General features: G+C 39.1%; 1 protein-coding gene across 1 annotated transcript in view; it reads right to left on the reverse strand.

Moving 5' to 3' along the window:
• The window catches only part of LOC107037098 (cGMP-dependent protein kinase, isozyme 2 forms cD4/T1/T3A/T3B), a 49,815-nt gene extending 39,993 nt beyond the window's left edge, over window positions 1–9,822 (reverse strand). The window contains exon 1 of the mRNA XM_015255455.1: window positions 9,005–9,822. Coding sequence (XP_015110941.1) covers window positions 9,005–9,501 — 497 coding nt within the window. The 5' untranslated portion in view covers window positions 9,502–9,822. The remainder of the gene's footprint in view (window positions 1–9,004) is intronic.
• Between the last annotated feature and the right edge of the window lie 742 nt (window positions 9,823–10,564).

Here is a 10,564-nt window from a genome sequence, read left to right on the forward strand (position 1 = left end):
TATGAATGTTTTTTTGGGCTCCAATGAAAGAGCGGATCGAGAAATAACGTGCTAGAGCCTCTCAACATGACAAATGTCTCTAAAGATGCTGTCTGTTTTCAATTGAAAAGCAGAGTTGTGACATCATTGTCTAGGAGGACAATGGGGTCTAGGAGTATGTATAGAACATTGGGGTCTAGGAGTCTCCCCTGGTTCAAAACCATCTTTAGAGGCCCTAGCACGCCATTTCTCGACCCGCTCTTTCATTTGAGCCCAAAAAAACATTCATATCTTGTCTGACATCTTTGCTACAAACTCGGGTCTTCAACTCGGGCTTTCAATTGAAGGCCCGAGTTGTAGACCCGAGTTTGTAGCAGCGATGTCAGACAAGATATGAATGTTTTTTTGGGCTCAAATGAAAGAGCGGGTCGAGAAATGGCGTGCTAGGGCCTCTAAAGATGGTTTTGAACCAGGGGAGACTCCTAGACCCCACTGGACAATGTTGTCACAATTGCGCTTTTCAATTGAAAACAGACATCATCTTTAGAGACATTTGTCATCTTTAAAGACTTCTGCACGCCATTTTTCGAGCCGCTCTTTCATTTGAGCCAAAAAAAACATTCATATCTTGTCTGACATCTCTGTTACAAACTCTGGTCATCAACTCTGGTTTTCAGTTGAAATTGGAATTGTTAATTTACACAATAATAGGATTGCATTGACGATTTTTTCTTAATTCGCAAAAATCTTCAAACACTTTGCTATCGATTGGTGATAAATTTTTTTGGAAATAATGAAATAGAGGGGATAACGCCTTTTTTTTCAGAGGTGATTTTTCAAAAATTTATTTAAAAAAAAGTACTAACTAGCAAATGTTTTTTATTAGCTCGCAATTTTCTTCAAAACTACTTCAATGAGGAAAAAAATAAAAATTTGGAATATCTATACATGAGGGGCTAATTGATCGGATCTNATCTCCGTTACAAACTCTGGTCATCAACTCTGGTTTTCAGTTGAAATTGGAATTGTTAATTTACACAATAATAGGATTGCATTGACGATTTTTTCTTAATTCGCAAAAATCTTCAAACACTTTGCTATCGATTGGTGATAAATTTTTTTGGAAATAATGAAATAGAGGGGATAACGCCTTTTTTTTCAGAGGTGATTTTCCGAAAAATTATTTTTAAAAAAGTACTAACTAGCAAATGTTTTTTATTACCTCGCAATTTTCTTCAAAATTACTTCAATGAGGAAAAAAATAAAAATTTGGAATATCTATACATGAGGGGCTAATTGATCGGATCGGAATGCGTCATTTACGATTGAATATCATGATTGTTAATGATAAGTCATCGAGACATTTTTTAAGACTTTACTAAAACACGTATTGAGTCAGTAATTACGCGTATTAATTGACTAGAGGTCAAAATTTAATTGAATGAGGAAATGTAATAGAGATGGGAGGTGACGTCACGAATGAAAAACCGTCAGGTCACAAAAATATGATCGTCATTGACACATGACCATCATCTGACATGTCATGAAATTTGCTCGCATCTCTAGGGAGTAGCAAAGGAGGTATCTTATATAAAGAGTCGGCTGAATTTTAATGGAAATAGGAAATATTTTCAAATGAATACAGTCTTTGTAGTCTATGAACGGTTCCAGAGTAAAAAGTTTTCCGAAAAGTGGTCTAGATATTTTTTAATAACTGATTCAAAATGCATCAATTTTGAACACTTGTGGGGTCATGACGTCAACTCACCGGAATCAAATTCCCCTTGTGACCACTGGGAGCGCTATTGAGTTACTCTAGCCCCTCGAAGTGCGGGGCGTTCATCCAAAACAAATCGAGAGGGTTATGTTTGAAACAACTATTAAAAGTGGATAAAAAAATGTATTGGCGGTAACAAATGAAGTTTGTGCTGGAAAATGATTTTCAAAAGGCTTGCTCGGGGAATTTACCAACGGTAGACGTGACTATGTTGATAGATTTTATGGGTCTAAATCTGCGTCAAAGTTTTGAAAGTCGTAGTTGTATAATTTTTACTGTTGTATTTTTATATCCTAGTACAAAACAATATTTATAAGGAACATTCATCACTCGATTCAGTTTTTCTGACATTTTGGAATCAAATACATGTACAGAGTATTTTCCTAGATTCCAGCAGTTGTACTAAACCGCTTGATGGCGCCATGCGAAAATTTCGGCCTCCGGTGAGTTGACGTCACACGTCTTTTTAGAACGTTTAAAAAATGCAATTTTTTAAAACATAAATCATTACTAAACTATTTTCCGTATTTCCTTATCAATTATGGGTTCTTGGTGGTATATATTTGAGGAAAAACAAATTTTAAAAAACATGTAAGTCCCCTATTGTGGCAATGTGCGCGTGGCTGTGCGCATCGCGTTCCCGCCATGCGCAGTCATCGATTGCGCAGCTTCCGTTCTCTTCCTCGTAACATGAGCTTTCCCTGAGATAACTCAATCAAAAAATTTTGATAACAAGAGGTGACTGCAAAAATTGCAATTGCAGTTGTGAGAAATAATGATAAAAACTAACATCCATTTCACTTCATTCTGAGTTTGCGACCAAGTGGCATTCTTCTTGGGTCTAAGTAGGCGTGATTTAACGACTGGGCATAAATAAAACTTCCAAGAGGGAGATATTACACGCACGAGTGGTAGGACCGGTCGATGGCGCCTGGCCGGGAAGTCTTCGTCTTTTTGTTTCAGTTGTTTTTTTCTCTTTCTATTCTTGCTTTTTTTCTTCGTTACCACTTGCTGCAGACACTCGTGTTCTTTCGCACTTTGTCTGCAACTATTAAGGGGATCGTATGGGAAAGTTATCATCAATGTTTTTATCGTTAACGATGACTTTTCAGATGTAGAACAGATAGAGCCACGGGTAAACATCATTTTTTGTTGGATATGAGTTTATCTGAGTAGTTATTGGTTTGACGAAAAAATGTTGAAATACTTTTTTGTGGAAAATTTTGCTGGCTACAAAAAACGTATACTCATGTTTTCCTCTAGAGTCGATAGTTCTCGATATATTTGAGGTTAAAAGTGGCGTATTTTTTAATGCATTGAACTCAAGGCAGGAGTTGAATTAGAAAAAGGTAATTATTGTGGTAATCGAGGATTTTGGACGAAAATGACAAAAAAACATTTTTCATTGCAAATGTCGTGATCTACAAAAAAGTCTTATGATGTTTTCCTCTAGGACCATTCCCTCTCGAGATATTCAATTTCCAGAAGAAAAAAAAACATCAACTGAAATCACCTTTTGCCAACGAAATGCTCATTATCTCAATAATTATCATGTCTAGAAGAAAATATCCCTCGATATTCTCAATCGGGAATATTCCGCTCTACAAAAAAGTTCTTTTGACTTTCTTTCCAAAACCCATTACTTTTCAAGAAAATCCCTAAATCGTGGCAACATGGCCTCATCACCTGCGCCATCACCCATTAAAAAATTAATTCCCTAATTTTAGCTGGCTGAGCGGAAAAATCCTAAAAAAATTGAATTCGCCAATTCAAGTGTCTAAAAAATTATGGTAATTTTAGAAGTGATTTATATACGGAATTTCTTAAGAAAACAAGTTACTTCGCACAGACGAATAATTTTTTCCCGCGTTAGATGAAACTGCCCGTTGTGCGAGGTTGCCGGGAACTCGCTAAACGCGCCCCAGCAGTGTAGAGTGAATCTGGCAACGCTCGAGCCTAAATAACACGGCGGCGAATCCCCACGGAGGTGGCCGAAGCCGCAAGTTCTCATATGGCGGCCAAACTAGAGTTAAAACTGATTTGAAAATGAATTAATTGAAAAATAAATTGTCTCGACCACTTGAGAACCCCTGAAATTCTCCGTTCCCACTGCGACCCGGGGATGCGTCAATGCGACGCACTCGACGCGAAAGCCATAATCCAAATGAAAGTGCAAAGGAGGCATTGGAGTCATCGGAATTTGTGAGTGATACCAAGAAGTTTAAGAAGTTTTCCCGCGGGGCCCATACCCCGGGCAATTTCACTTTATTAAGAATGAAGAGGTCCCCAAGGCCCCTCCGGACCCAGTGAAATTCCACTTCCATCGGGAAAAAAAATTAAGACTTTCACAACTCTTTAATCTTCACTTGCAATCGTCCATCCAACGAAACTAATTAACGCATTCTTCGCATTGAAAAATATGATAAAAATAATCACTAACAATTATTCCAAAAGCAAAATAGTAATTTTCGTTTTTCGGGCCTGAATGCATTTTTTTCCAGAACCCTGAAGAATGCAAAAGATATGAGATACCCCGAGCAATTCTTTAGCACCTGATATGCAACATGGCGGTCATCGTGGAATTTAAAGGCCCAAAAATTCGCGATTGGTGGGGAGGGGGAGGGGGGGATGGGACCGGTCGATGGCGCCTGTAACGACGCCTCGCTCTCGCCCATAAAATCCGCTGAATACGAGCAGAGCTGAGGTGGTGGTGGCGCGTGAGCGCCACTTGAGGTGACGTGGGGCCCGACGGTGATAGTCCCAACGGCTACTGTACGGCCCCTATCACCACAGAGAGTAAAAACATTTTTTAAACGCGCCTTAATAGATGCCTGCGACCGATGGCGTTAATGGACCGGAGTTGTGACGTCATTCAAGGTCATCTAACCGTTTTGAAAGGCTCATTTCCCAAATTTTTTATTATGAAAAAAGAAAAACTACCCGAAAAATTTCATTTCTACCTTCGACATCATGTGAGATGAATCATTGGAGAGAAGAATGAAAAAAAAGGAGTATCTCATTGTTTCATTGGAGATATCAAGAGTTGGGGAGGGGTTAAAAAAAATAAAAAATAAATCTTTTGGAAAAAATTTGCCCAATGGTAATGAACTCATTCCGCAATTTTTCCACGATTTCTTGACGCTCTCGGAGCATCGTTCAGACAATCACCAATGAATCCCCGTCAAAAGGTGATCTTCGGACACAGTCAATTGACCCCGAGGGTCACCTGACTCATAAACCACAATATTTATAGACATTCCCTCTTGTTTACTTTTTTTTTCATTTATCCTCTCCTTTTTGGATGGATAACCATTGAATGTGGTGGAACGACCTAACCTCGTTGCCCGGAGGAGCCATGTGACGGTTGCCATGCGTGATTTAATGAAAGGCAATCGGCTCCAGAGGAGTCTGATGACGTCAATGGGACGGACGACGCCTGTTGACAAGTTAAGATGGTCATTCCGGGTAGTTTTCTATTCTCTATGCAGGCATTTCTTCGAGTGTTGTATTGAGATTGCTGGGAGTTTAGAAATTGTAATTTTTGGCGAGCATCATTGGACTTTCAAATGAAAAATCTTTCAGTCCTCGGAGTGAATGAATTTTAATGGAACTTCATCCATGTTTTTTTAAAATGACGATCCATTCCGTTCTATCGAGTTGTAAAAATATAAATACAACTTCTGCCCTACGGGGCTAGCGCAGTGGGGTGGGCAGGCTCAGCTTTGGGAAACTAAGCAGCGCTGAGCGTGGTCACTAGATGGATGGGTGGCTGCGTGGGAACACCTCAGGAAAGAAACATTGTTTGGAAAAAGTGGAAAGAGCAGTGGGAGAGACAAAGATGCTGCAAACACGGGATGAAGGAATGAGAAACCGGAAAAACCGAAATGTATGCGAAATGGGAAAAAATATCACTCCTCTTTGAAGGATTGAAAAAAGAATTAGGGTGAACAGGCCAATAGCAGGACTTTATTGAATATCCTATAAATCATAGAGTGAAAACTGTACGGATTATCATCATTATCAATAATAACACTTATGTATAATTATGTGATGAAGTTTTTTCTTAAAAATATCAACATTACAGTGAGAAAAACATCAAGTATTCGGGAGGTGGCGCTGCAATTTGCTAAGCATCAGTGACAACATGTGTGGGAAATAGCACCGTATTTTCACGAGGAGAATCATATCCCAAAGATTGAAAAACTATTTGGCCTTGTATTTCTTCACATTCAATAAAACAAAATTCATATGTTTGTATAAACTGGATAACAATTCTACATTCCTCCAGACCGTCCATGTATTGGCCATCACCGCCCATCTATTGACCCTAGCGTCCAGTTATTGGGAATTTGGACGATATTCCACTTTTCCCTCATTTAATGATTCTTCTCTCCATTTTTTTCACTTCAAATTATTGTTTTTTCCTAATTCACATATTCTTTCAGCTCTAAAACAAATTCTTTATCCATTTAACTATCTCATCGATTTTTAATCCTTTATTAATGAAGTTCAACATTTCGACTCAGAAAATTTAAGTGACGGTATCGTAATTTTTCACAGGAGATTCAGATAAAAATTACAGACCGCTGCGGAAAAAATCCGTGACAGTTCCGTAAAATTTCCTACAACCAGATTTCGCTCCGGAATTATGGAAAAGATACGTAATTTTTATTGAATATTTCCCTCCGTGTATGAGCATGTTACCCCAATGATAAACTGATCATTGCGGGAATAAAAATTCCAGATACTTTGTTATAATGATACATTATTCATCTGTAATCAAAATTACAATAATTTTTCTCCTACAATACGCAAATGCTTTTTTCCGAACACGATTATAATTTTTTTTTAGGCACTTGAATCAATCAGATATCATATGCAACCAGAACGTTGTGAAATTGAAACTAAAGGATACGCTGTTATTACTCAATTAAACGAACATAACATAATCAGATTAAACACTTGAGTCACATCGTGACCAAAATTTACGCAACCACAGAGCAATTCTATCATAATTGTTTTAATACTTGTGTTTTTTATCAGTACATATACTGTAAATAATGTAAATAATGTCGTGTCGTTGAATAAAAACCACGTTAAAAAAAAACACTCGTCAAAATATTTGTACCGGAATTTTTCTACAAAAAAATTAGTAGCTCTAAAAATAGATCTAAAATTCGATGGCTAATGCAATTCACCGCGCATGAAATTTCAACCACTATTTTTTCCTCAACGTTATACACTGATAGAAAAGGTGGAACGATTCAGTTGCACCAAACGAGGCTTCTTAACTGTTACCGCGATTCGTTAATAGTTAACGAATCGTGGTAATAGTAAAAAAGTCTAGTTTGGTTCGACTAAACCGTTCTATCAGTGTACAGATTTGTTGTCAAGTAGTTGAGTAATGTCAACTGGTGTGGATCATTTTCAATTGAAAATTTTTAGGCCTTCCTGGCGTCCATTATCACCTCGTCAATGAAGAAGAGTTGAAGTTAAATACTCAAGTGATAACTTTTAAAAAGAATAACGAGGAATTTAAGAAGAACACTTTGGACATATTCTGTAGTAATATTTCAGTCCCGAATAAAAAAATAAAAATAAATCCTTCCTCAAACAAAGTCAACAGTCGATTATTCCCACGTGACAGATAAAAATCCACGCGATTCAAAGTGAGTTTATCTCTACGATAAAATCATTCCACCTGTTATCACCCGAGATAATTGATATCATCTCCAATTAAATGGCAATCACAAGTTCATTCATCATCAAAACTTCCTCGAAATCTTTCGCAATGGCAATGCCTCTCCTCCCTCTCCACACCGGCCATTGATCCAGCCCATTTATTATAGGAACATTCCTCGGGCGAGTCACGATTCACTCGTGACCTGTGCATGGAAAACCACTGATTATCCGTCGTCACATTCGCAATATACATATTCCCCCCCCCCCCCCCGCGCCGCACCGCCAAGTGAAACGAAAGATCAGACTGATCACACATGAAGATGATGCTGGGCTTGCACAATAATTCCCATTGGAAAAATTATTTCTAATCTCGGTAGACTATCAATTATCTTCTAACCCAGGTGTAATAATTTTTATAACCCCATAAATACCACTTGTTTTAAGCGTGGACAACAACGCGATGTTATGTTTCTTCACTACTCGACGAACAATAGATAAAGGGGAGATAAATTTTCTATGTGTGGAGGGATGTGGTTGTGGACGGAGAGTATTTTAACATTGGGAAGGAATGAAGCACCATTTTCAGGTGCATTAGGACAATTTTTTTGACGGCTGAGAAAATAATTTATATTTAAAAAAATGGTGATTGCGGTCAAGTGTCGCAAGACCATAATCAGGCGCCTCTAGCTTATTTTCGTAGTGACGGAACAGTGACCATTTTAAGGTGCTCCAAGACCATATTCCAATTTTTGAATAAAAAAGACCATTTTCAGGTGCATGGAGACAATTTATCAATTAAGTATATAGAGACCATTTTAAGATTCGGAAAAACAGATCATTTTCCGGTGCGCCAGGACCATGTTCATTGTTGCCATACACAAGGCACCATTTTCAGGTACGTCAAGACCATTTTCCAATGAAAAAAATAGAAAACCGTGATCAGGTCTCTCTGTGTGGTTGTCAAGTCGTGAAGAAAATGATCATTATGCTAGGACCATTTTTTTCGGTTGTGAAAATATTTTATAGTTGAAAAAATAGGGGATCGCGCTCAAGCGTCGCAAGACCATAATCAGGCGCCTCAGTTTATTTTCGTACTGACGAAACAGTGACTACTTTAAGGTCCAAGACCATATTCACAATTTTTAAAAAGACCATTTTCAGGTGCATGAAGACCATTTATCAATCAAGTACATGGAGACCATTTGCAGGTCACAAATTAGAAGACCATGATCAGGTCCCTATGTGCGACTCTCAGGTTGAGAGAAAAATGACATGAAAACTAGTCAAATTAGCAGAGAAAAATGACCATTTTTAGGTATACCAAGACCATATTCACATTGAAAAAAGACCATTTTCAGGTGCATGAAGGCCATTTTCCAATCAAATGCATGAATAGCACTTCAATATTCCGAAAAAGATAGAAGACCATTTTCAGGTGCACCAAGACCATTTTTGTGCCAAAAAATGTTAATTATCAATGACATCAGAATGACTCACAGATGAAAAAAAAATGATCATTTTCGGGTGCACCAAGACTATTATCCATAAAAAAAAATCTTCACTCACCTCTCGCTCTTATCATAAAAAACCAGTGGTGCAAGTTGCTGAAGGGGTGGCTCTGCAGAAATACCCTGAGCCCTCTGCTTCCTGGGCCTGGGTTTGGTGGGTGTCAGAGGTGATTTGAAGGGTAGAACACTCAAAAATTTATCCAAATGACTCCTCAAATCCTGTATCTCAGCATCCCTCCGACACACCAAACACTCCAGCTCAGCAATTCTCTCGTCCTTGACCCTAAGCAACTCCTGGAGATCTCTCAACGTGTCCATGGCTGGTCCCCGGACTGGCACCTGATTGGCACCAATCTGGGGCCCAATACCCTCGGCTATTGTCGCCGTCGTGATGCCGGTATTATTATTACTAGTTAATGCCGACGTATTCTGCAACTGTGATGCGTCCTCCTCGTCGGCGAGCCTCTGCTGCGTCGACGAGAAGCACAAGCTGTCGAAGCACACGCGCATAGACACGCAGGCGTCGCTTATCAGCCCGCACTCGTTTCTGTTCATTCACTTGTCTTTGGTTAATTCGAATCTAATGATCTATCGATCCGTCAGGATCATTCCAGGATCTATGCGCGACCGGTCAAATAGATTTTTTTTTTTTCAGGGCACTACAATCGCTCGGTAATTAGGACACTGTATTACCAACAGTATTCCCACTCCATGGTTCACTTGTCCCCACTCCGATCCACGGGTATCAGAGTTTTCGATCAATTTTGGATTTTGAAAAAATCCCCGATGACTTGACGAAATTAATATTGTGGCATGAACAGCGGCCACGGGCGCCACTTCCAAGTGTCTGGCCGCATCGGCTTCAACAACACGACGGTAGCCCTACGGTTTTTGCCAATGTGCACACGAGGTGGGGCTTCATCCCTCCTTTCGGACTCACTCGTGTCACTTGACCCCCCACCACCTTCTGGTGGTTTTCGTGGTGTTGGTTGTTGTGGTTGTCCCTTTCTTCATGCGACGGGGGAATCCGAGGCCTGTGAGAGGTCCCTCGGGTGCTTGTTTATGTGGGCAGGACAGGTGGGGATGTGGTGTGCGCATGCGCAGGAGATCGCTGCTATTGGCAGACATGGGGGGACATCTGTGGTGATTAATAGGGGCTTGATGTCTGGAATTGGATCGAGAATTTTTTCACCGGGGGGGATTCAATTTGAGAATCGATTTATCGGGTAGGATAGGTGACACGTGAGAAAATTTTATTATTAGATCTTGCGCATTTGGGATTGAGAATAGAGGGAACATTGGGGTAATTATTTTTGAGAGAAGTAGCGACGGAGTTATTTAAAATAAAAAATTATTGATTCAATATCACAGATTTGGGGGAATTTTTTAGTTCGTTAAATCAACCTCAAAAAAGGATTTATTTTCTCATTAAATAAAATTAAATTGACGGAGTGACAGATATTTTTGCAAAATGAACTGCATAAAATGCTTGGATCTACTTGATTTTTATAGTTCGATAAAAAATTTCGTGGTTCCTCTCCATTCCATCTCAGCTGATATTCGTACCGACTGCAGATAAACTAGATGCTTTCCAAACCATCAAATGGTAACAAACCAT

The sequence above is a fragment of the Diachasma alloeum genome, unplaced genomic scaffold (assembly GCF_001412515.2).
Source record: "Diachasma alloeum isolate Michigan unplaced genomic scaffold, Dall2.0 Dall_scaffold_00213, whole genome shotgun sequence".
NCBI lineage: Eukaryota > Metazoa > Arthropoda > Insecta > Hymenoptera > Braconidae > Diachasma > Diachasma alloeum.